Source organism: Marmota flaviventris, chromosome X (assembly GCF_047511675.1).
Source record: "Marmota flaviventris isolate mMarFla1 chromosome X, mMarFla1.hap1, whole genome shotgun sequence".
Lineage (NCBI taxonomy): Eukaryota > Metazoa > Chordata > Mammalia > Rodentia > Sciuridae > Marmota > Marmota flaviventris.
The window spans coordinates 42,403,499-42,430,429 of NC_092518.1; the positions used below are offsets into that span (position 1 = coordinate 42,403,499).

At 45.2% G+C, this 26,931-nt stretch overlaps 1 protein-coding gene and 1 pseudogene across 5 annotated transcripts in view; both read left to right on the forward strand.

The window, feature by feature from the left end:
- Otud5 (OTU deubiquitinase 5) overlaps positions 1–25,217 on the forward strand; it is a 30,919-nt gene extending 5,702 nt beyond the window's left edge. The window contains exons 2-9 of one of the 5 annotated variants that reach the window (XM_071606704.1): positions 4,968–5,058; positions 14,811–14,875; positions 14,963–15,134; positions 15,218–15,366; positions 20,902–21,105; positions 23,212–23,413; positions 23,502–23,615; positions 24,135–25,217. In XM_071606704.1, coding sequence (XP_071462805.1) covers positions 4,968–5,058; positions 14,811–14,875; positions 14,963–15,134; positions 15,218–15,366; positions 20,902–21,105; positions 23,212–23,413; positions 23,502–23,615; positions 24,135–24,259 — 1,122 coding nt within the window. In that variant the 3' untranslated portion in view covers positions 24,260–25,217. Of the gene's footprint in view, positions 1–4,964; positions 5,059–14,810; positions 14,876–14,962; positions 15,135–15,217; positions 15,367–20,901; positions 21,106–23,211; positions 23,414–23,501; positions 23,616–24,134 lie in introns of all 5 variants that reach the window. The other 4 variants (XM_071606702.1, XM_071606703.1, XM_027952234.3 and 1 more) reach the window with 4 other exon arrangements.
- On the forward strand, positions 8,075–8,509 carry LOC114105696 (transmembrane protein 126A pseudogene; annotated as a pseudogene).
- Positions 25,218–26,931: the final 1,714 nt, after the last annotated feature.

The following is a 26,931-nucleotide window of genomic DNA, read 5'->3' on the forward strand; positions in this document are numbered from 1 at the left end:
ATGGTCCCTTCCTAGGCAACATGGATTTGAGTCCTGTTTCTAAACTAAATTTGTGTGGTTTGGGGGCATTTCTCTTGTCAGGCCTTGGTTTCTCTGTTCATGAAATGGCAATGGTGAGCAAGGAAATCATACTCTGAACTTTCTCTGAAGCAAGTTGCATTCTATTTTTTAATCCCATGTTCCCCACTTCTCCTGCCTTGCATGAAAGTTTTAAGTGGGACTCCTTGGTTTTGGGGAATGTGTTACCTTTGGTGGGGGTGTTATGGCATTTCAGCTGGTATTCAGCTTGCTTCTCCCTGGTCAGTGCTATAGGTCCTTGGGTATTTTTTGTGGTTGACAGCCTTTTTTTTTTTTTTTTTTTTTTTGGTACCAGGGATTGCACTCATGGGCATTCAACCACTGAGCCACATCCCCAGCCCTATTTTGTATTTTATTTAGAGTCAGGGTCTCACTGAGTTTTGCTTAGTGCCTCGCCATTACTGAGGCTAGCTTTGAACTCCAATCCTCCTGCCTTGGCCTCCCAAGCTGCTGAAATTACAGGCATGTGCCACTGTACCTGGCTTGGTTAACAGCTTTATTGAGATGTAATTCACATACAATACAATTAACTGATTTAAATTATACAATTCAGTGGCTTTTAGTATAGCCATAGAATTGTGCATCCATTACCACAGTCAATTTTAGAGCATTTTCATCACTCCAGAAAGAAACCCCTTAGCCACTATCCCCCAATCTTCTCATCCCCTTGCACCCCCTGAAAATCACTAATCTACTTCTTGTCTTTATTTGTCTATTTTGAATACAATTGGAATCATATAGTATGTAGCCCACTATGATCTGGCTTCTTTCACTTAACATAATGTGATTCAATCTCATGCATGGTATAGCATGTATAAGTACTTCATTTCTTTCTTATTTCTCCATGGTAGGATCTTTGGGTTTTTAATCCCTCCCCAGCAGTCCAGCAATAGGATTGGGACTGCTTCATTTCTCTTTCTTCTGCCCTTGGAGGCTTGTGTTAGTCCTTAGAGAGGGATGTCTGTATTTCTCATTGGATGGGTTGCCTGTTTTGCTTGTGGAGCTGAGCCAGTGTTCCTGGGTGTTTTGGGGGAGGGGTGGTCTTGGCACAAGGGTTGCTGGGACAGAGCTGTGAAGCCCAGAATACTAAACGCCTCTTGGCCATAGGCTCTGGGAAGACATCTGTCCACTGCTGCTGTCATCTTCTCCTGCCCTCTTTCCCCTTCAGTGGCCATTCATTTATCCATAGGCTGGGTCAGCAGTTTCCCAGACTGGGAGTGGGGATTCCAGGCCCTTGTCACCTTAATTCTAACCCCTTTCCTGGGCAGGTGCTTGGGAGGTGGATCATGCAAAATGGGAGCTGTGCTATGTTTTCTTGCAGCCATAAGGTTCTAGAACTAAAAACACTAAGGAGTGCTACAAGGGGGTTGTATCAATTTTCTGTGGCTTCTGTGGCAAACTATCATGAATGGGTATTAAAACAACAGATATGTATTCTCCCACAGTTCTGATGGCCAGAAGTAAAAAAATCTGTCTTACCAGGCCAAAAGTAATGTGTTGGTATGGCCATGTTTCCTCCAGAGGCTCTAGGGGGAGAATCTGGTCCTTTTTCCAGTTTCTGTTATCTGCCACCATTCCTTGGATTGTGGCTTTATCACTCCAATTTCTGTCTATCCTTATTATTGCCTTCTCTTCTGTGTATATGTGGTTTCCTTTTCTATCAGATTTCCCTGTTTCTCTTAAAAAGGACACTGTGATTGCATTTAGGTTCAACCTGGTAATCCAAGGTGACCTCCCCTTCTCAAGGTCTTTAATCATGTCTGCAAATAGTGTTTCATTATAAGGTAAACATTTACAGGTTCCAGGGATTAGTATCTACTATCTTTGAGTGGCCACTATTCAGCCTAGAATAGACCAGGGAGAGAAAGGGAATTTGTGGTGGTCTCTTTCTGACATAAATTCTCTAATATTTTGATCTGCCCAGTATCCCCATTGTTTGGAGGCTTGTTATCTCCATTTCACAGATAGGAAGACTGTGGTTCAGAGTAGTTCATCACATGGCTAATAATTGGTGGAGCTAGATTGGAACCTCTCATTTGGGTTCCATATCCTGCTCCAGCTTCACTTGGATCTTCAGACCAGTAGATTGCAGAGTGTTACCTTGCCTCTTAGGATACTCTGTTGTCAGAGAAGATCTTTGTTCAGCCCTTTATTGAGGGACTCCCCCACAGGCTCAGTGGTGAACTTGAAAAGTTCAGGGCTTGGACTTGACTTAAGGCCAGGGCATTATGTAGCTTAAACTTACCTATGGCTGGACTATCTTCCAGCCCCCACTCACATCATCATTTCCTAAACAACATTTTCATTTTAAAGGGAGAGAGAGAAGGGACAGTGGGTGGCCTGTAGTCGATCCTCTAGCTCCAGGCCTAGATGTCAGTCTGGCTGCCTTGGACCCATATCCTATTTGCACAGGGCATCTTCTCCTCAGGCCTCCTTTGCTATTAGGGACAAACCAGGAGTTTACCAGGATGGGCTGCCAGGTATGTCTTTGCTGTGGCTCATTTGGCTTCCTATGTTGGTTCTACACTAGACTTAACTGATGCCCCATCCCCAGCTCCTTTTTGCCTTTGTAAAATGAGGATAATGCTTCCTACCATTTGGGCTATGGTCCAGACAGCTAAATGAGGTCATTCTTTGCATCTGGCACCTGGCATGGGGCAGGCACTCTACTAATATGAATTCTTTCTTTCTGGCCCTTCCCTGTTTACCTGCCTAGTCCTACTCAGGCCTTTACTGAACTCATTGCTGGGCTCTGGCATCCCTGGTGTTTTGTGATAGAAGTGACTTCATTTCTCATCCAGTTAACCAGTGTTTCTGGAGGTCTTGGTGTCTTAATACTTTGCTTAAGTGCCAGCCTTAATGGCAGGGTCAGGTCCCTTCCTCTATTTCACAACACCCATTGTTTACCTCTTCTGCAGCCCTGTGCACACTGTATGGTCATTGACTGTTTCCCTGCTCTTCCCTAGCAGTTTGTGAGCTTCTGTCAGGTCTGGGGCTTTAGTTATTGTTGTAGCTTTCCTGTTGAACACTCCTGACTGTGGTAGCCTCCTGTGTATCTCAGAGATGGCTGTCCTGTGGGGTAGGAATGGATTGGGGATACATGGCTGTAGTGTGCTAGTCTACAGCCTCCAGGGCAGGAGGGGTACCTGGATGCTGGAATGTTGTATATAAAAAGGAGTCTTTTTGCTGTCCATGGAAGCTCATTAAGGACTTCGAGGTGCCTTTGTCATCTGGAAATCTAGTCATACTTTCTTGGGTTGTAGCCTTGATTGTGGGGCTGGCTAGGTATTCCCTTGTCTGTCTTCATCCCTCCTGTCCAGCTACTCACTTAGGGCTTTCTGTGGGCTTCTCAGTTGTACATCATCTGTCTATGCCAGTCTCTCTCCCCTTCTCTCATTGGTGACCATCTTACCAGTATATGGTATATAATTGACAAAGCCTCTTCAGGTACTAAAGCTCCCCTGAGCTTCTTGGTAGCTCTGTCAGGAAGACCACATATTCCCCAATTGATATGAAACTGAGGCTTGGTGATTTTGGGCAGCCTACTTGTAAATTGGGTGATAAGAGGAACAGCTGGGGTTGGAACCTAGAGCTTTTGACCTTCAAATCTTGTGCTTACTACTTTGCCAGAGATTCTTCTCCCCTGGTTTTTCCTGGGGAATGCGTTCCACTCCGTGCATAAGCTGGGGATGAATGGCCTTGCAGAGAGGTGGAATCCTCTGTCTGATCACCATTAGCCTGGATCTGGTTAGGACAGTGTCCCCAAGGGGCAGGCTTGGGATCCTATCCTTTGCCACCCTGTTTGTGGGTCCAAAGGCCAGCAGAGGGCGCAGTGGGCCTGGGAAAGGTCTGTTTCTGCTTTGTTTTGTTTTGAAGTGGAAATGTGTTTTAAGTGATACACGGTCATTTTTTTTTTAATCCAGAAATACACATTTGTACAGGCTCGCTTAATCTGAACCTTTGGGGCCAGATGTGCTCTGAAACTTGGAAAAAATTTCAGAATTTAGGAAAGTTGCCTCATAATACTTTGTATTATGTAACACTCCAGCAAGGTTTGGTATAACATCTTATGATCAAATACCTGAATGTTTTTGCATTGAAATATTGGAATATTCACTCCCAAGTGGAATACCTGGGTGTATGTCAGTTTTGGTCAGGTTATGATGCAAAATGAGTTTGATAAAGACTTCGGGTATTTTTTCCCCCCTAAGACTTTTGATGTTCAAGCCTTCTTGGGTTTTGGGATTTTGGACAAGGGATTTTATACCTTTGTAAAGAAGGAAGGTGAAGGAAAATCACCTGTAATACTACCACTTAGAGATAATATTTTGTTGTCTGGCCTTCCCAGTTTTGTGTGCATATATGTCTGTATACGTACATACGTATAGATGTGTGTAAACATATGTGTGTATGTATATTTTCTAAATGTGTTCAATCACAAATGAGGTCATACATTGCACATATTTTGCCTTACACACCTTAGAATTACCCAGCTATATGTGGGGCTCAGGATCTAGACTCTTTACAGTCACTCCCTCTTCAACATCTCCCCTGGGTGAAAGTCCTTGAAGTTGAGCCAGATTCTCCACCCAGGCACTTACTGGGTCTGGGCTTCTGGCTGCCTACAAGGTCAGCAAGGGTCAGAAGGCAGATGGGGTTTCTGCTGTCAGGGCACCTGGGACCTCTCTGGGAGCGAGTCCAGCAACTGATTCCCTGAAAGAAAGGGTTTCTTGCTCCAAGTATATGGAGTATACAAGAAGGGCCAAGAACTTTACCTTGCCCAGTGTCCCTCTGCCAGTCATCTGGGCCCCTCTGGAGCTTGAGGAAGGGCCCTGGGGAGGTGGTGCAGGAATTCCCTGTTGCTGACCCCCACCTCTTCCCTCCAGCAGGAGCACTGGTTTGAAAAGGCCCTACGGGACAAGAAAGGCTTCATCATCAAGCAGATGAAGGAGGACGGCGCCTGTCTATTTCGGGCTGTAGGTGAGTCTGTGCCTCAGCCCTTAAAGGGCCTAGGGCTGCCCCTGAGTTGTGTCCCAGTTGTCAGGAGTAGACACCGAGAGAGGTTTGAGGTGGAGTAGGCTAATTTTATTATGGTCTCTAGGCCCCAGCCTCAAATTAGTGTCCTGCCTCTATCCCTGGGTCATGAAAGAGTCTGGTGGTGCAAGAGTAATAATAACAGGAGTGATAGTAATAAAGAACAATAACATCAATTAGGGACAGAATGCTCTGCTGACACTATAAGAAACTGTTTTGTTTTAATACTCTACCAAGCTAGGTGAGCATAGGAACTATCATTGCTTCCATATTTCAGATGGGAAAAGTAGCTCAGGGATCCAAGTAACTTGCTCAGGGTCACACATATATTATGTGGTAGATTAAACATTTGGATCCTGGAATAGATCGGTCTGAGGCCCATGCTCTTAACCACAGCACATTGCTGTCACTCTGAGATATAGAATACCTGGGTTTGCACCCAGACCCCCTATTTCTGGTGTATTTGGGGTTTCCATTCCTCATGTGTATGTGTGTGTGTGTATGTGTATGTGTGTATCAAGCTAGATATTTAGGTTTATTTTTTAACGTAAACAAAAGTAAAATAGTGAACCCTTATGTACGCATCATCCTGCTTCAAAGCAGTCATCAACACATGGCTAGCCTTGTTTCATCCTCACCCACTCTTTCTCACTCCCTTGAAACAAGAGTATTTTTAAACAAACCCTGACATTGGATCATTTCATCTGTAAATATTACTGTATGCTTCTCTGACAGATATAGGCTTGCTTTCTTTTTCTTTTTTTTTTTTTTTAGAGAGAGAATTTTTTAATATTTATTTTTCAGTTTTTGGTAGATACAACATCTTTATTTTATTTTTTATGTGGTGCTAAGGATCGAACCCAGCGCCCCGTGCATGCCAGGCGAGCGCGTTAGCATTTGAGCCACATCCCCAGCCCCCAGGCTTGCTTTCTTAACATAATCAAAATGCCATTATTGTACCTAACACAATTAATAATTTAATATCATCTGCCAGCTAGCCTGCACTGGATCTTTGTGGTCTTTCTAGCTCTGAATGTGAACCCAACAAGAAGTCATGAGGTCCCATGCCATTAAGGGAAACTGGGAATATTGTAACCTTTTCCTCTCCCAAGGAGTGCCCTCTGATAGGAATCAGAAGACCTGGGTTCTAGTTCTAGCCCTCATAAGAGCTCTCTGGCCCTCAGCCTCTGTTTCCCAATCTTTGAAGTGGTGGTGTTTTCAAAGGCTCCTCAAGTTCCTTCTGTATAAGCTATTTTCTCTGTTTCTGGGGACCATCCATATCTACTGGTGGGTTGGACTGGTTCAGGCAACACTCTTGGCTGTGCCACTGATTCTTGGTGTGATTTTTGGCAGGCAGCTCTTTCCTGAGCCTCATTCTTAGCTGGAAAATGGGGCTAAAAGACCCCACAGTTGTAATGGTTTAATGATGTTACTTTTGGTAAATCCCTCTAGTACCTGACACATAGTAGATCTTCATGGAACAATAGCATTGATAAAGCCCAGATACTGTTTTCAGTGGTGCCTCAGAGTCAAAAATTTTGAAAGGGTTGGGGGAGGACTGGTTACCTCTCCCTAATAACCAAGCAGAAGCAGTCCAGGCAATAAAATGTTCTATTGGGCTGGGAGAAAACCCAGTCTTTTTATCCCTCTGGCTAAAGTTCTCCCTAGGATGTTTCCTAGAGAAAGATCCGTGGGTTTGGGAGCATCTTGGGGGAAAAAAAGATAAAGAATAGGTGGTGGGTTGTTAGAGGCCAGGCCCTGTGTCAAGAACTTGGGCTGGCTAAGGGCAGTGTTGCACACCTGTAATCCCAGCAACACAGAAGGCCAAGAAAGAAGAATCACAAGTTCAAAGCCTCAGCAACTTAGGCCCTAAGCAACTTAGTGAGACCCTGTCTCAAAGTAGAAAAACAAAAAAGTCTGGGGATATGGTTCAGAGTGGTTAAATACCTCTGGGTTCAATCCCCAGTACCAAAAAAAGAAAAAAAAAAGAACTCAGGATAGATGTAGGAGAAGCAGGGTGGTGGCTGGTAGGGTTAAGCATCTGAGTCTTGGGTAATCAATGAAGTAGTCCTTGGAGCTAGTGAGAATCTAGTGTGTGCAGTAACCCATATCAAGATCAGTGTTTGCCCAGGTGTGGTGGTGTATGCCTATGATCTCAAGCTATTTGGGAGGCTGAGGCAGGAGGATAACAAGTTCAAGGCCAGCCTTAGCAACTAAGTTAAACCCTGTCTCAAAAAGTAAAAAAGGGCTGGAGGTGTAGAGGACTCTTGGATTCACTCCCCAATAACCCCCACCATGCACGCACAAAACAGTGTACATGCATATGTATCTATCTGGCTATTCTCCCCAAACACAACCCCCCCCCACACACACACACACTGGTGCCTTCCAGTAAGGGGCCCGAGCTTACAGGAAGAGCTGACCACAGCAGGTTGAAGGCCTTTCCTTATCAGCACTATGGCTACACATTTCCCCTGACTGGGCTGCCCTCAGCTTTTCTCTGTAAAACCTCAGAAGTCCCAGGGCCTCTCCCAGAAGTACGTAGGCCCTGGTCTCTAGGCCTCATTTAGAGGTTTCCCTGGTGCAGAGTACACAATACGTGTGCCTGGGAAGGGGACTTTGTCCCCAGGCCTTCTGTACCCCCTAGGTTTCTAGTCTAGCCTCTGCAAGGACAGATGGTAGTCATCTTAGGCTCTGGTGTGAAGGTCTGCAGGCTCTGACTTCCTGCCATGCATTGAATAGTTGGAAGGAATATATAACTGAGGGTTGGAGTTGGGTATGTTGCAAACTTAGAGGTCACTATGTTTTTTCCTTGACCACTTTTGTGTATCAGGCATTCATCTTCATTCTTTATGCTTACTGAACAACTATCAGGAGCAGAAAGGAATCTACTTGAACATGGATCCATGTATATTGGATTTAATGATGCTCTCTGTGGCCTAATAAAATAGCAAGCAGTCTTTCTCGGTGTGTCTTTCATGTAACATGGGCCAGAATAGCTGCTGGCTTACCAATGGCAGTGCTCCCATTGTTGGCAGTGACTGCATCTTTCAAAGGTTTTGTAAGTTTACCTTTAAGTACAGGTGATTTGAATTGTGAAACCTGTACCGTGGCATGGGGTGGACTTGTTGGTTTTGTTTTAGGAGGTCTGTACCCTGTTTTCCTGGCTATACCTGTAAATGGTGGCCTAGCAACCAGGTATCAGTCAGCCCTGTTACCAGAGAAAGGAAACACATCAACTTACTGGATTAAAGTTTCTGAGCCTATCTTCAGAAAGATGTTATTTCCCATTTTACTTCAGACTATGTTTGCAGCATACCTTGGGTCTAGACAATATAAAATACTTACAAAGGCCCTTCAGTTCCCTGAATCTGGCCTAGAAATTCACCAATTTTGAGCAAATGTGTATACAAAATAAAATTGTAAAGATTAAAAAACAATCTGGATTATTACCCCATGATACAGGTGAGAAGATGGAGAGTCGGGAGGGTTGGGGGTGCAGCTTAGTGGTAGAACACTTGCCTAGTATGTATGGTGTACTAGGTTTGATCCCTACCATGGCCAAAAAAATGGAAATGGCAAGCTTAGTTATTAGTGGAAGAGCTGGTATGGGAATCCAGAGGTGTCCAAAGGACACATTCTTTCTTTTTCTTTTCTTTTTTTGAGAATTTTTAAAATATTTATTTCTTAGTTTTTTCGGCGGACACAACATCTTTGTTTGTATGTGGTGCTGAGGATCGAACCTGGGCCCACACACATGCCAGGCAAGCGCGCTACCGCTTGAGCCACATCCCCAGCCCCAGGACACATTCTTTCTATGATCTTAGGAATGAACCATAGCTTCTTAGCTTGGTTGTCATCTGACTGAGTGACTTTGTGTTCTCTTTTTTTAAATATTTTTTAGTTGTCAATAGATCTTTATTTTATTTATTTATATGTGGAGCTGAGAATCAAACTCAGGGCCTCACTAGTGCTAGGCAAGTGCTCTTCCACTGAGCCACAACCCCAGCCCATGACTTGTGTTCTTTGGGAGATGGTGTCTCACTATGCTTTCCAGGTGATCTTGAACTCCTTGGCTCAAGCAATCCTCCTTCCTCAGTCCCCTGAGTAGCTGGGACTACAGGCATATACCACCATGCCTGACTTGGCTGTGTTCCTTGACTTTTGGACTTTATCTCTTCCAACTAGGAGCATGTAGCTCTCTACTGTTGGGAATCCCAAGGCAGGTGGCCTTCTGCCTTCTGTTTTGCCTCTGAGTTCTGGGTATACCCTGTGTGAACCAATATCATCACTGCACTCAGTTCTCTTCCACCTCCACTATATTCGTGAGCATCATCAAAGGCTTGGGTGGAGTAGAAATGGTAGTCTGAGTCTCAGATGTATCCTGTGGCCCACCTTGCCCCTGCTATGCTCAGATAACCTCCTCCTAGAAACGTGAGTCTGAATCTCTCTCCCTCCCTCCCTTTCTCCATGTGGCTTTGACTCAGCAGAAACCTCTGTCTCTGGCCATGGCTCTGGTGCTGGCCTCCAATCGATTAAAGTAGAGACCACATAGATGTGTCTGTGTGGGCTGTGTTATGGCAGTGAGTCCCCAAAACACTCCTGGGTCGTTTTGGTCTTGGAACATGGACCATCGGTACTAGAAGGGGTGGATCTTAGATCACTTTTGATTGTATTATAAATGGGGAGGTTGAGGCCTCAAGAGAAAGCCAGAACCCTGTTCTATCTAGTTCATATAGCCAGTGTTAGAACATCAGTGTTTCAGTTTGAATCAAGCCACAGAAGATTCCCATGGACCACTTCCTGTAACCAGCTTCCTTTGACCTTTTTCTACCCTGTATCCTTTCATATTTTCATCTTTGCCACTGGAATCTTTGAGCAAAGGAGCAGATATCTCAGAGACCAGGCTATTGAGGTGGCTGAGTTCCTCTGTTTTTCCCTGCCAGGGTGTGTTGATTGGGGTAGAGGGGCTACAGCCTAGATTATATCACAGCTGCTTGACAGGCTGTTGGGAACTTTTTCCTGGCTTCTTTTTGCTGCCGTGCAGCCAGGGTTCCCACTGGAGCAAGACAGCAGTGGAGAACAGACAGGGTAGCTGTCTCCCATTGCTGCTGTGTGTACTCACGTTTGTGTGGTTTGTTTTTAGGTTCCTTGCAGACACCAAGCTTCCTTTTCTGTCCTTAGTGGAACTTGCTGAGCTCTTCTGGCAGGCAGGCTGCAACCTGGGGAATAGGCGGTTCCCAGACACCTCTAAAGCAAATGGGAGGGCCATGTACTTAAAGCCCTTTAGAAAGATAATCCGGGTTCTCTTGTCTTGCATCTCCACATAAGTCTAGGCAAATATTGGTTACATTTTAAGGAACCTGAGGAAGAAGGGCTTCCCCCAGGCAGCAAGAGTGAGAGGTTGAAGCAAATCTGTTAGAGGTATTAGTCATTCCCTCTCCCACTTACCCCTGGCAAAGACTGAGAAGGAAGTGGGGGTGGTGGTTCCTGAGTGTTTGCACAGCCTCATATTGTGTCCACCTTTCAGTCTTCCCTGGTTGGTGGCAAGGTCATCTACTTGCTACATGTGATAGTTTTCTGTTGTTGTGGGGTTTGTTGTGTTTGTATTTAGTCTCAGAGATTACCTTTGGTAGGCCCTGCTGGCTGTATTTGGCTACTCACATGCATTTGGATACTGCTGTGTGCCCAGAGAAGGGAAAGAAGAGTGAGTGTGTGTGTGTAGGATAAGATTCATGCAGACCTCTGGCCCTAGGGAAGGATACAGCCCCTGATACTTGTAATCTGCCCATTCCCAGGCCTTTCCTGGGTTCCAGCTGAGTTTTGCTTGTGCCATGGGGGAATTGAGGTAGTATCAGGCCTGGCCCTTGAAAGTAAGGTGGCTAAGGAGACAGCTGGCTGGCTTGGGAAGGGGGTTGGTAGTATCACTTGAAGCCAGCAGTTATCCCTTAACAGCCTGGCCTCATCTTCATCGTCCCCCCCTTTTCAAATGTGTAATCTTGGCCCAGCTGTGCCATGTTTCTGTGTCATTGTCCCTCCTGGGTAAAGGAGGATTTTTTTGGCGAGGATCAAATGAGTTGGGATTGTGAAAAGTCTTTGGCGGAACCAATTGTATTGTGCTGAGGATTTCTGAGCCCTGTTTTTTGGAAGGGAACAGAGGTGGGGTGGTGGGGGACCCCTTCCAGCTGGACCCTGGGAGGGGAGAGCAGGTGCAGATGGCCAAGTGCAGCGTCAGCAAGAGGAGGAGTTTCAGTTTCTATCAAAACAAGCTCTCTGAATTCCCCTACCCCTACAGGTCCATTGGGCCACTCTTCCCCCCACCTTGGATCCCCTGCAGGGAAGTCCAGCCTGGCCCCCAGCCCCATGTGCCAACCTGCTGGGAGGAGGAGGGCTTTCCATAGGAAGGAGGCGGGGCTAGGAAAGTTAGAAAAGCTAATCCATGTCAAGTGCTTGCAATGTTCTCTCCTGTGACAGATGGATGCTTTTCCTGCTTTTATCATTGAAGAAATCCTGCTCTCCTTTGTTGGGCAGGCACTGTTGCCTTTTCCTTGGTTCAGAGATGCACATTTTTCCACATTAATGATTCCAAAATTAGGATATTAGCTTGTAATCAGTGTGGAGGGGTTTGTCCCAAAAGCTGTGATAAGTGTGGAAGTATTGTAACTTGCCCATACTTTAGGACTGTATTTGGGAAGCCTGTCTTATTAGTTTGATATGAATTTGGTTACTAAATTTTTTCTTCCTTTTTTTTGGGGGGGTGGGGGTGCTGGAGATTGAGTTCAGGGCTTCACACATGCTAGGCAAAGTGTTCTACCACTGAGCTAATTTTTCTAGAGCACGTTTCTAAAGTTTTTTGTTTTTTCTTTTTCTTTTTAGTACCAGGGATTGAAGCCAGGGGTGCTTAACCACTGAGCCACATCCCCAGCCTTTATTTAGAGCCAGGATCTCACTGAGTTGCTTAGGGCCTCCCTAAATTGCTGAGGCTGGCTTTGAACTTGTGATCCTCCTGCCTCAGCCTCCTGAGCCACTGGGATTAAAAGTGCGTGCCACCATGCCTGGCTTGGTTTCTAAACTTTTGAATGAAGTGTTCAGAAGGTAGGCCTGTAGAACTTTGGATTCAGTAAAGGAAGAAAATCAGTCTTGCTTGCAAGAGGGGGGTCAGCCTGGGCTCTGCATTTGGGGCTTTCCTCTGGTGGAGGAAGTGCAACAGAAATGAGGAAGGGCTTAATAAGCATTTCCGGCAGCATTCTGGCTGACTCGTGGGTGGCTAGCAATATTATGAAGTCATTGTCATCATGACAAATGGTGCTCCTGTTTGTTGACCATCTCCTGTGCTTCAGGTACTTGGCAAATCTTTCCATGTCATCTTACAACACCTGGTGGGTAGAAAAAGAGTTACAGTCTCTACTTTATGAGTGATGGCATTTTAGCCCAGAGAGACTAAAAGGCCTTGTGCAGTGCCACACACCTAGGAGGTATCAGGGCCTTTCTCCCAGGCAAAGGGATCAATGGCAAGGAAAGCGGGGAGACCCTCATGGGGTTCTACCCTAGCTCCCTTCCCTGTCCCACCATCTCCCCTCTTTTCCCACATCTGGCATCCAACTATTGCAGATAGATCTCCCAGGCCTGCCAGTGAACATTGACCCTTCTGTAGGAGATATGTGTTCTCCAATACCTCTGCCTGTCTCCCTGAGCCTGGTGTTAGACCCCTGTGTAACTCTTTCACTCCCATCTCAGTTCCTGTTTACTGCAGCTGCAGATAGCACTGCCTCCAGACACCCCAAGCTCAGCCTACAGAAATAGCTCCTCCAGCAGCCTAGGGCAGCCACAGCGGTCTCTGTGGTCCTGGCTTCTAAGAAAGGCAGCAGCAGGGGGCCCCCAGCCTGTGTGCAGGACATGTGACTTGCTGGAAGTGCTGCTGGGGGGGGGGAAGTGTGGCCACAGAAGCCACATCCTTGTTTACATCAGTGAAGGGGCTACCCCTTCCCGCCTTTATAGTCCCCACCCCCAACTCCTCAGTTCTCTTTACTTTTAGGAGGACTTGAGAGACATGGGCCTGGGTTCTATCTCAGAGTAGCTTTTGTCTCTTTATCACTCAGAATCCTCCTGTGAGGGCAACAAAGGATTTCTTATGGCAGGTCTTGAGAGAGGTAGACTGCTGGGCATGGAAGAGCTCTGCAGTGTTCCCTTTGTGCCCTGACCCTGTGCCCCAGGGAGATCCCATCACAGCAGTGGGCCCCTCTGGGGAAACAAAGGGAAATTCCCTCTTTGTGGCAGCCAGTGAATATGAGGCTTACCTAATCTTCAAGCCCACTTTAATTTCCTAGGGAGAAGCACTCCCTGCCTGCCGCCCCAAACTATCTGTTCAGCAAACTGTCCCTGATTTCCTTTTTTTTTTATTGGCACAGGGCTGGGGGTGGGCTTAAGTGGGAACTGCCTCCTGCCTTCAGTAGGACTGTGCTTAGGCTGAAGTCTTGTTCACACTTTTTATGAATGTGGTGATAGAGGTGCCCTGAGTGTGTATGTGGGGACTATGCTGAAGAACATAGTTGGGGGGGGGGGTGGGCAGGTATGTAGCTCCATGTTAAAGGGCTTACCTAGCAGGTGCATAAGGCCCTGCCCCACAAAAAAAAGGAAAAAGAAGAAAAATATAAGAACATATTGATGTTTGAGAAGTGGGCACTGAAGAGGATGGGAAGAATGTTCTAAAGAGAGGGAATAGCATGTATGAAGATCATCAATAGGGGAGAAGGAACCTGGTTTCTTCTCCCCTTAGTTGGACCAAGTCCTGTGGCACCTGGATCATTTGGGCCACAGGCTGCTTCTCCTGAATTAGTCTGAATTTAGGTGCATGTGTGTGTCTTAAATTTCTTAATAGACTGTGTGTTCCTGCAAGGATTTTACTAAGTCCAGTCACCTTTGCATTATCCCACATTTACGCCTCACCATGAGGAGTCCCTGATTCACTGAGCCACTTCTCTGTCCCAAACCCATTGCTAGTCACTTTATACCTATTGTCTCATTTAATCCCCATGAGAGGCCTGCCAGGTCATCATCCATCTTGTTTACATTTTACAGGTGAGACATACAGAATCTCAGAACACCTAGGTCACTTGACTTTGTCTTTCTAGTTAGCTCACTAGTATCTGAAAGAGATGGGCCAGAGCTATTTCCTTTTTCATTACCTTTTTTTTTTTTTTTTTGAGGTGCTGGGTGGTGAACCTGGAGCATTATGCTTAGCATACTCTATCTCTAAGCTGAACCGCCCAGCTATACTTTGTTTTTAACCTATAGTGGCCATGCTCACTCCTAGGAGTGGGAAAAACTGAATTCCTGAGTTGAGTGTCATGGACTGACCCTTTGTGACCTAGAGCAAGTTACAGACTGACCCTGAGCCTCAGTGTCCTTATCTAGGTGGGAGTGTGGAATGGATGGTGCCTGAGGCCAATGGTTAGACTTAGATTGTTGTTGATTTGTTTCAGCAGTCAGGCATGCCTTAAAACAATCATCTGCCTGAGAGACCTGTGGTTGTATCCCTCATGATCCCATTCCAGCCAAGGGCAAGAACTCTACAGGCCTTGGGGTAGGAAAGGGAGTTTTCCTCATCCTCCAGCCTGCCCTCCCCCAAAGATGTTCTTTGACTTGGAACTCTTAACCAGTGGCAGATCTGATCCCAGCTTTTCTTTTGTCCCCCCTAGCTGACCAGGTATATGGAGACCAGGACATGCATGAAGTTGTACGAAAGCACTGCATGGACTATCTGGTGAGACCGTGGGCAGGCCTTGGGGTAGAGGCAGGGCAATAGGATCTCCTCTGCATGCAGACCTTCATCTTGCAATCTGTTGTGCAGATGAAGAATGCCGACTACTTCTCCAACTACGTCACAGAAGACTTTACCACCTACATCAACCGGAAACGGAAAAATAACTGCCATGGCAACCATATTGAGATGCAGGCCATGGCAGAGATGTACAACCGTCCCGTGGAGGTGTACCAGTACAGCACAGGTACTTCTGTAGTGGGTAGGTGAGGGACTAATGGTGCCTCATCTGAACCTGCCATACCTGGCCCCCTGTGGATGCTCCCTCTTTGTCTTTCTCTGCAGAACCTATCAACACATTCCATGGGATACACCAAAATGAGGATGAACCCATCCGTGTCAGCTACCATCGGAACATCCACTATAATTCAGTAGTGAATCCTAACAAGGCCACCATTGGTGTGGGGCTGGGTCTGCCATCATTCAAACCAGGGGTAAGTTGTTCCCTGTGCCCAGTATGGCTGTGGATATGGAGTCTTGGTTCTGCCCCTAGCCCACAAAAATGTCCTGTCTTCTCTGTCATTCTCCTGTGAGGTCTCACCTCTGTATGAAATTAGAGAATTATAGTAGATATCTCTCAGGGTTCATTTGTGGTCTTTATTTGCCTGTCCATGAGCTGTCTTACCCATCTTGTATGCCTGTTGATGGCTGGCATTTTAGGATGTAGAATCCTGTTTGGGAACAGTAAGCCAGGACATGTTTGATGTCCCCATGGATTTTTCTCCTTGACTCAGAAGTTACAGATAGCAGGGGTCACAGAAACTTGGAATGTTGCCCTGGCCCACCACTTACTAACTGTGTCTCCTAGGGCAGATTGTATAAGCACTCTGGGCAGAAGCCTGACTGATACACAGAAAGCACTTCCCACTGGGCCTGGGACCTAGTAGGTGTCAGAAGGTAGCTTTATATTTTTTTTAGCACATGCTGATGCTCATGTTCATTCATATTCTCTCCCTCTCTCTCATCAATAGTCATCAACTGAGGATTTTGAGGTCTTTTATTCAGGTTTCACTTCCTACAAACAAAGTGCTTCTGCCTCATTTTAGGAAATACCTTAACACGAACAAACCCTCCAGCACAGGGGATTTTTTAATTTTTGTTTAATTTTAAATAAACAATTTTAGAAAAGTCTTAGGTTTACATAATCATTGGAGGATATTACAGAGAGTTTCCATATGCCCCACTGTCATTATCATGTTATAGTACATTTGTCATAATTAATGACCCATATTGATGTGTTGTTAAAGATCAGACAATTCAGATTACTTTGGTTTTCCCCTGATGATCTTTTTTCTCTTCTAGGGTCCTATCCATCATACCACCTTACTTATTTAGTTGTCATATCCCTTTAGTTCCTTGTGGTTATGACAGTTTCTCAGAATTTCCTTGTTTTTGATCTGTTTATCAACCCTGTAAGTTTTTCCTTTTATTTAATGTCATAAAATTGGAATCATGCAGTAGATATGTAACTGTTTTAAAAAAATACTTAGTTTTAGGTGGACACAATATCTTTATTTTTTATTTTTATGTGGTGCTGAGGATCGAACCCAGTGCCTCATGCATGCTAGGCAAGCACTCTACCACTGAGCTACAACCCCAGCCCAGTATGTAGCTTTTTCAGGTTGTCTTTTGCACTTCACACTATGCATTTAAAATTCATCTATGATTTCCCCTGGTTTCACTGCTCATTTTCTTTTTCTTTCTTTAAAAATTTAAATGTTTTGGGGCTGGGGATATATAGCTCAGTTGGTAGCATGCTTGCCTAGCTTGCACAAGACTCTGGGTTCAATCCCCAGCACCACCAATACAAAATTTGAATGTTTTGGCCTGAGGATGTAGTGCAGAGGTAGAACACTTGCCTAGCAAGCAAGAGGAGGTCCTGAGTTTAGTCCCAAATACTGCAAAGTGTTTTTAAAAGTATTTTAATTGTTTGGAACAGTTTAAATTTACAGAACAATTGAAGAGGACATTTAACCCCACCCCCTACAGTTTTACTATTATGAACATCTCTGGTGACTCTGGCACATTTGTTACAATGTGTGAACCAATACAGTATTATTAACTGAAGTCACTATGTCTCCTTCAGTTCCTTTGTCTGTGACAGTTTCTCACACTTTCCTTGTTTTGATGACCTTGACAGTTTTAAGGAGTACAGGTCCAGTGTATTGTAGGAAGCTTCACTTATGGAATTCCTCTGATGATGTGGGGTTTTTTTAAGAATTTTTTTAGGGCTGGGGATGTGGCTCAAGCGGTAGCGCGCTCGCCTGGCATGCGCGCGGCCCGGGTTCGATCCTCAGCACCACATACAAACAAAGATGTTGTGTCCGCCGAAAACTAAAAAATAAATATTGAATCTCTCTCTCTCTCTCTCTCTCTCTCTTAAAAAAAAAAAAAAAAGAATTTTTTTAGTTGTAGTTAGACATAATACCATTTATTTATTTATTTTTATGTGGTGATGAGGATCTAACCCAGCGCCTCACACGTGCTAGGCAAGTGCTCTACCATTGAGTCCCAATCCCAGCCCCTCTGATGATATTATGATTAGACTGGGGTTGTGTCTTTGGGGAGGAAGCTCACAGAGGTAAAGTGTCATTCTTGTTACATTATATCAAGGACATATACTGACTATGGCTATGGATGTTGTCCTTGATCACCTGACAGAAGTAGTGTTTGTCAGGTTCCTACACTATAAAGTTGCTCTTTCCCACCATTTTCATACTGTATTGTGTGGAAGGAAGTCACATTTAAGGAATGAGGACTACCTTCTATCTTCCTTGGGGCTATTTGGAATTCTTTTGATTGAGAGATCTCTTATTCCCATTTATAAATTTATTCAATAACCCGTTTATATAAGTATGCACTTAAGGGTTATAATACAACTTGATTTTAATTATCTTGTTGCTCAAATTGTTCCATATTTTTTTTTGTGTGTGGTGCTGGGGGTGGAACCAAGGTCTTCTAAGCAAGAGCTCTACCACAGAGCCACACACAAACCCCACCCCCACCCCTATTGCAAAGTTTTTTTTACAAAACACTTCCTTACTTTTTGGTGCTATGAGGTGTTCCAGGTTCATCTTTTATATTTCCTGTCCTAGTCCTAGAAACAGCCATTTTTCCAAGAAGCCCTGGAAATATATGTGTGTGTATACTAATCTGTATATGTATATACACATATAATCTATAAGTGTTTCTGTATGTAACCATCTGAATGGACAGTAATCTTAAACATGAGGGTTTTAAAAAAAATTTGTCATATGGACACAATACTTTTTAAAAATTTATTTTTATGTGGTGCTGAGGATCAAACCCAGTGCCTCACACTACCAATGAGCTACAACTCCAGCCCTAAACTTGAGTTTTTATTGATATCTCCCACTTATATGTTTGCCTTGTGCATTATTTTAGCCTTCTACCATTGTTCATCAGTAAATTCTTACTCCACTGGTGAGAAAGGCTGGCTTCACTCTTCAACCATTCGCTAATCTGCTACTTGAATAGAGCACAATGATATGCACAGTTCCTTTTGTCTTTGGTTTTACAGATTCCATTCATTTCCAAAGTGATTTGGGCCTCCAACCTCTTCCCCAGGTCCTTGCATACATTTGTAATTCATTTGTGAATTCTTTTGTCACATTCTGCATTCCTTGGTAGAATTTCCCCACCTCCTAATTGATTGTTTTTTTTAAATCCGCATACATTAAGCTTTAGCCTTTGTTTTGTAAATTTCGAGGGGTTTTGACAAATGCTTAACAACTTCATGTATACATGCATTACAAGATCATTTAGAGTAGTTTCATCACTCTTAAAATTTCCTATGCTCCTTATGTTTGCTTCTCCCTTCCTCCCCTTCCTGCAACCATTGATCTGTTTATTGGCCGGTATTGCCCATTTCAGAATGTCATGTAACTGGAATCATACATATGTAGCCTTTTTTTTTCTCTAAGAATTAGGGTTGTAGAATTAGGGCCTCGCAAGTGCTAGGCAAGCGCTCTACCGCTAAGCCACAACCCCAGACCAGCTTTTCTTTTCTTTTTTAATATTTTTTTGGTTGACAGTGAACCTTTAATTAATTAATTGATTGATTAATTTATACGTGGTGCTGAGAATTGAACCCACTGGCTCATATATGCTAGGCGAGTGCTGTATCACTGAGCCACAACCCCAGCCCCCATATGTAGCCTTTTCAAACTGCTTCTTTGGGGCTAGGGTTGTAGCACAGTGGTGGAAAGCTTTCCTAGCACTTGTGAGGCACTGGATTTGATCCTCAGCATCACATAAAAACAAATAAATAAAGATATTGTGTCCATGTACAACAAAAAAATATTTTTAAAAACTTCTTTCAGTTATCAGCAAGCATTAAGATTCCTCTATGTTCTTTCATTATTTGTTAGGTCGGTTCTTTCTTATCACTTACTATTCCATTTATGGAGGCATGACAGTTTGTTTTAATCATCTATTGAAAGACAGTCTTGGTTGTTTCCAGCTTTTGATGATTATGAATAAGCTGCTGTAAAATGCTGTACAAAGGTTTTTGTGTGGACATAAGTTTTTAGATCAGTTGTGTAAATAAATATCTTGGAGCGAGATTGCTAGACTATAAGAGCATGTTTTGATTTGCAAGAAACTGCCAAAACTATCTTCCAAAATGGCTGCACAGTTTTGCATCTCCACAATAATGAATGAAAATTCCTGTTGTTTCACGTTCTTCCTAGAAATTTATCTTATATTTTGGAATTTAGCCATTCTGGTAGGTGTGTAGCAGCATTGTTGTTGATGAACCTTTATTTTATTTATTTGTATGTGATGCTGAGAATCAAACCCAGTGCCTCACACATGCTAGGCAAGCTCTCTTCCACTGAGCTACAACCCCAGCCTTTGTGTGTGGTAAGTATACATGCATTAAAATAATGTTAACTAGGGGCTGAGGTTGTGGCTCAATGGTAGAGTGCTTGCCTAGCATGTGTGAGGCACTGGGTTCGATTCTCAGCACTGCATATAAATAAATAAATAAAGGTCTATTGACAACTAAAAAAAATATTTTAAAAAATGTTAACTTGGGCTGGGGATGTGGCTCAAGTGGTAGTATACTCGCCTAGCATGCGTGAGGCACTGGGTTCGATTCTCAGCACCACATAAAAATAAAATAAAGATATTGTGACCACCTAAAACTAAAAACAACAAATGTTAACTGAAGTTTCATGAAGCAATATTTAAATTGCTCCTGGAATATACTCTGTTATTTTATATTCAATTTAAAATAAAGTTTTTAGTTGTAGATGGACACTGGACACAATATCTTTATTTTATTTTTATGTGGTGCTGAGGCTCGAACCCAGTGCCTCACACATGCAAGATGAGCACTCTACCACTGAGCCACAATCCCAGCCCCTATTATTTCAATTTTTATGATGCTATCATCTCTCTTAGCTTGACATGTAGCACGCTTCATACATTACCCTATCACTCATAGTGTCCACCCCATGTCAGTTCTGTCCCCACCTCTCTAACACAGCCACAAGGCTTCCCCAGCCCCTTACATGCTTGACTACTCCCTCCACCCTGTGTCTGCACAGCTCATTTTTCAGGTCATTTTATCTCTTTGACCCATCTAGGCCTATATGAGGAAGGACTTGCTTTGTGAAAAAGGGCCCTTATTGGATGGGACTTCTCTAAGTTAAGGCTTAGGCTCGAGGGCACCTACAGCCCCAGACTTATTAGTGCCTCAATTGAGATATCTCACTGTGGGGCCAAAACTTTTGAGCATAGGAGTTTGGCATAACAGGTCTCAAAACAAGTCTGCTTTCTCCCAGTCTCTGATAAGCAAGCAGTCTGCTGAGGAGTGCTTTGTGGGAGTACCTCCCTTCCTCTCTCCTGTTTTCGGGGCCTGTGGGCCTACCTCCCTAAACCTGTTCTGGTTCTTGGCCAGGTTCAGCGTATCACCCCATATCCTTACTTCTTTCCCCTTGCAGTTTGCAGAGCAGTCCCTGATGAAGAATGCCATAAAAACATCAGAAGAATCATGGATTGAACAGCAAATGTTGGAAGACAAGAAACGGGCCACAGACTGGGAGGCAACAAATGAGGCCATAGAGGAACAGGTGGCTCGGGAATCTTACCTGCAGTGGCTGAGGGATCAGGAGAAACAGGCCCGCCAGGTTCGCGGCCCCAGTCAGGTGGGTCATGTCATTGGCCTGGCTACCAACCCATTACTTCACATGCTTTGCCCCCAAATAAGCAGGAAAAAAATTAAGCAGTTTTGACATCTGGGAGGAAGAGCAACTCCCAGGCTTGTCTGTAACTTGTCTTGGACCCTAGTTTTGGCATTGTGCCTTAACTCTCAACACTTGTGCAGAACAAGCTCTTAAGGAGTGAGGGAAAGCAGCCATTGCTCCTCATAAAATGAAGGAGCAATGAATAACTGCGGAGAGACAAGTTTTATTGAATGCCTTTGTGTGCCAGACTCTGTGCTGAGGAATGCAAAATTAGATCCTGCCTGCTATGCTTTCAAGTGATTCTGTGTGTTAAGGAAGACCCCATTAGTGAGGTCTATGATCCTTGCTGTGACACCAGTGGAGGTAGGGGATCTGGTCACCTCTTCAGAGGAAGGTTGAATTGTTAGGGCAGGGAAAAGGCAGGGCAGACAGGCATCTGAGGAATCACAAGGAGTTCAGAGTTATGGTAGATGTTGACAAGACCTGAATAATTTGTTCAACAAACATTTATTGCAGGCCTGTGCCAGGAGGTTTTATTGTCAGTGAATGAGGATATGTTGGTGAACCCAGCAGGCCAAGATCTCTGTTGGTGTGAGGCTTACATTTAAAAAAAAATTTTTTTTTAGTTTTTAGTTGTAGATGGACATAATACCTTTACTTATGAATTTTTATTTATTTTTAAATTTTGTATTCTTATTTATTTTTTAGTTGTTGGTGGACCTTTATTTATTTGTATGTGGTGCTGAGAATTGAACCCAGTGCCTCACGCGTGCTAGGCAAGCGTGTTACCACTGAGCCACAACCGCAGCCCATGCCTTCATTTTTTAAAATATTTTTTTAGTTGTAGATGGACAAATACCTTTATTTTATTTTATGTATGTATGTATGTATGTGGTGCTGGGATTGAACCCAGTGCCCTCACACATGCTCAGCAAGTGCTCTACCACTGAGCCACAACCCTGGCCCCATAATACCTTTATTTTCTTATTTTATGTAGTGCTGAGGATTGAACCCAGTGCCTCACACACACTAGGCAAGCACTCTACCACTGAGCCACAATGCCCAATCCCTGATGCTCACATTTTTGTAGTGAAACAAAATAATTTTAATGAATAAATTAGCTGAGAGTTAAATAAATAAACATAAATTAGTTGATGAAAAATGTAGAGCTAGGGTAAAGGGGATGAGTAGGTTTGAGTGGGGATAGGTGGGAGTTCACAGTATTAAAACACTGTGGTCAGGAAGGGCTGAGAGCTGGTGAAATTTGAGCAAGAGCTTGCAGAAGGTGAGCTACTCAGCTGAGCACTCAATCAGGAAAAGGGAGTGGGCTAGCACACCTGTTGTGATTCAGACAGCCCAGAGGCGGGCCAGACTAGCTGAATGGAATGTAGTGAAAGGATAAAGTTGGAGGTGGTGGGGCCAAGTTGGTTAGGGGCTTATGTATTCTGTGAGGCAGGAACAATGGGAGGGTTGTGAACAGATCTAAGTTAGGACATAACAGGATCCCCCTGACTGCTGAGTACAGAACTGGAATCTGGAGAGCGGGAAACAGGGTACCAGTAAGGAGGAAGCTACTGTAGAAGTCCAGGTGATGGGTGAAAATGCTGGCAGTGGATGGGCTGGGGATGTGGCTCAAGCGGTAACCTGCTCGCCTGGCATGCGCCGGGCGCTGGGTTCGATCCTCAGCACCACATAAAAATAAAGATGTTGTGTCCACCGAAAACTAAAAAATAAATATTAAAAAATTGTCTCTCTCTCCCCTCTCTCTCTTTAAAAAAAGAAAATGCTGGCAGTGGAAGTGGTCAGAAGGGATTAGATTCAGGTTCTGTTTTGAAAGAGAGTGAATAGAATTTCCTGTTGTCTGGAAGGGTGTGAGAGAGTGGGGTTAAGGATTTTAGCCTGTGTCCTGTAAGGTACCCTGTGGTCCACTATGGGGGGAATGATGGTGCCACACACTGAAACTGTATCATAGTCAAGATCTGGGGAAGAGAGTGAGTACTTGATGCTGGGGCACAGAATGGACTTGGAAAGTGTTGGTCCTCACTGTTTTTTCCCTCTCCACTGCAGCCCCGGAAGGCCAGTGCCACATGCAGTTCGGCTACAGCGGCGGCCTCCAGTGGCCTAGAGGAATGGACCAGTCGGTCCCCACGGCAGCGGAGTTCAGCCTCATCGCCAGAGCACCCTGAGCTGCATGCTGAGCTGGGCATCAAGCCCCCTTCCCCAGGCACTGTCTTAGCTCTTGCCAAACCTCCTTCACCCTGTGCACCAGGTCAGTGACTTGCTTACAGGATGCATGCTAGGCTCAGGAAGCCTTGTCTGGGTCTTGGGCCCTACCTCAGACTGTCCATCTGCCCCAGGTACAAGCAGTCAGTTCTCGGCAGGGGCTGACCGGGCCACCTCCCCCCTTGTGTCCCTCTACCCTGCTTTGGAGTGCCGGGCCCTCATTCAGCAGATGTCCCCTTCTGCCTTTGGTAAGCCTCCTCTGGGAACAGGGGCCAGCTGGAAGTTGGGGAGAGAATGGAAACAGCAGCAAGTCCTAAGAAAGGGTTTCTGGAACCTCTGGCTCATCCAAGAAAAGAAGTCAGAAGCTGGGCATGGTGGCTCAGACCTATAATCCCAGGGGCTTGGGAGGTTGAGGCAGGAGGATTGCTAGTTCAAAGCTAGCCTTAGCAACTTGGTGAGGCCCTAAGCAACCCTTTTTCAAAATAAAAAGGGCTGGGAATGTAGCTCAGTGGTTGAGTGCCCCTGAGTTCAATCTCTGGTACAAAAAAAAAAAAAATAAGACAGTAGGGGAGATTTTCAGGCCCAGGAGGGTTTCCTTAGAAGGGATCTAGCAGAGTTTCACAGGCTTAGGGAAGCCTTCTGTATCATAGCCAAGGCCTGGGAGTGACAGGGGCCTGAATGGGATTTCTCAGAGCCAAGAATCAATAAAGGGTGAGGGAAGGCAGGCTGGGGTGCCCCATCATCCTTTTCCTTTTCCTCTTGCCCAGCAGGTCTGAATGACTGGGATGACGATGAGATCCTAGCATCGGTGCTGGCAGTGTCCCAACAGGAATACCTAGACAGTATGAAGAAAAACAAAGTGCACAGAGACCCACCCCCAGACAAGAGTTGATGGAGAACCAGGGACTGGATACCATCTCCCAATCCCCCACTCCTGCCCTCTGGTGCCACGCCACCTCTTTGGCTTTCTTCCCTCTTGCCTCCTTCTGTTCTTTCCTCTCTCCCCTCTTCCCTACTCCTTACTTCCCTCTGGCTGGCCCATCCCTGCGCTCCTTCTCATTGCTGCCACCACCACTTGTCTCCGCCAGCTGAAGTGCCCTGTTGCCCCCTGCACAGCACCATCCCTGCATTCCAAAGGGGACTTGGGCAAGGGTGCCGAAGGTAGGCGAGAGGCACACAGAGAACAGACCTGGCAGCCAGGCAACCCCAGAAGAGAGAGACACTCAAGAGAATTCTCCTGCCTGCCCACCCTTCTTTCCTTCTGAGATCAGATAAACTTGTTACCCTTCCCCCAACAGTGATGCCAGGGAGGTGGGAGGAAGAAGTGGGAAAATTCCCAGTACCCCAAGAATGTCTGAGCCTTCCATGTCGAATTTTTTCTTTGTTAAAATGTACTTTTATCTTATAAAATCAACCAATCAAAAATGATATATAGACAACAGCATTGGCTCTGTGAGGACGCATCTCTCTGGTTTCGGGGCAGGCAGGCTGGCCATGGGGCATGGAGGGGGCACAAAGATGTGGGTTATCACTGTCTTCTGGTCTCCAGCTCCATGGAGGTCAACAGAGAATCTAGAGTGAGCTGGGGGTGGGGGTGGGGGGTGGCAGGTGGCAGACTGGCTTTGGACAATGAGACCCTGACCTTGCTGCATTCCTTTTGCTTCCACCACCACCACCACTAGTCTCTTTGGAATCTTGGGGTGGGGGGCATCTGTGGCCACCACCCAGGATTTGAGTGTAGGGAGTGGGAGCAGCCTCAGCAGATGGGGCACCCGTGCCCTGCAGGTGTTGACAAGATCTGCCATCTGTAATGTCCTTGGCACAATAAAACCAAATGTCAGTTTCCCTGAGCGGCTCTGTTATGTGTGGGGCAGGGGGTGGGGGGGGCCTCTGGGGAAAAGTGGCTATGGCACAGGGCTTGAGTTGGCCTCTGAGGTCCCCATGCTCTCCAGTAGGGTCAGTGTGAGAGCCCGGGGTTCACATTTGATTTTCTTATTAAATTTCCTTCTGGCCAGGCATGGGCCCTTAGTCCCAACTATCTGGGAAGCTAAAGCAGGACGATCCCTTGAGGCCAGTCTGGCCAATTTAGGGAGACCCTATCTTAAAAACAAGCCTCCTCCTGGGCTTGTTACCATAAGAAAAAAACTCCTCCTTTGTCTGCTGATGGAGTCCCTGCTTGCCTTATTTCCTGGGGGTTTGGGGGGATGGGAGCAGGGGACTGTGAGCTAAAGACCAGGGATTGAATTTCCTGTCCGAATTCCAACTACCCTGCCCCCATCTCTCACCATCAATGTTTGCTCTTTCTTGTAATAATCTGATGAGGAAATTCTTTGGAAATGCACAACTGACACTTCATTAACAACATGAGTTTGGGTAGAAGTGACCAGAGGAGCCTTTCCCACTGGGTTTTAGAAGTTGGGAGATAAATGAGCTAAATCCATTTTTGTTCTTATTCTGCAATCTTCTTGACACCTCTGTCCCTGCCCCTACTAGAGGTAAAGCCAAGGTGGAAAAGGCTGACTGGTCCCCAGTCCCCCAGGTTTTCTCAAAACGGCATCTTTTCTGCTGTGCCTGAATAATGGGGTCCCTGTTTGTGTCTGGCCCTGCAGGTGAGGGCATAGCTGGCTGAGTGGCTGTGGGGGGTGTCTGGAATACAATGGTCAAGCATGAGTATGTTAAGAGGGTTGATTGGAAACCTACCTCAGTTTTCTAGCTGTATCGCTTTGGGCTCTCTAGAGTTTCACCTGTCCCATCTGCTCCATAAGGGCTACTAACATCTACTACCTCATGCTGATTGTGAGCATCAACAGAGAATGTGTATGGTCAACATGATTCACTACTGCACACAGTTCCTGGCACATTCTGAGAGCACCAATGTTAGTGCATATTAATTATCCCATTGTGGAAGTTCCAGCACCATTTGACCTCTGTCTACTTCTTGCCACTCTGTCCAGTTTCCTTGACTTCTGCCTGCAGGTATCAACTTGTCTTTAAAGACAAAGGGTCACCTTCTGAGGTGCCCTGAATGACCCCCATTCACATTCTCACTTCTCTCTACAAATATCCCCAATAGCTGTACTAGAAATAAACTTCCTGGGCAGGCACTGTGATGCTTGACTTGTCTGTGTTTATTAAGATACACATCCCCATCAAAGCCTGGTAGGCTTATAGTGGACCCCTAGAACCTAGTATTGTTGGATCAACAAGGGAGCGCACATGCATTTGCTTTTTTTTTTTTTTGAACTGGGGATCAAGCTTAAGGTTTTGCAAATGTGAAGCAAGCGATTTACCACTGAACTACATCCCAGCCCTGATGTGTTTGCTTTTTGAGTGTTGTCTGTGTGACTGTGGTGAGTCCCAAGTCTTCACATGTATCTCAGTATTTCCAGTCGTGCGTTGTGATGAGGGCTTGTTTCCAGGTGTGTCAGATGGTGACTGTGTAGGACTCTTGACAGTTTGTGTCTGTATCAGAGACGAGTGCATGTCTGCGTGGGTCTGTGACAGTGCATCTGTGCTTTCTGTCTGGGGTGGATGTCCGTTTATATTCCTGTGACAGATTCTAGG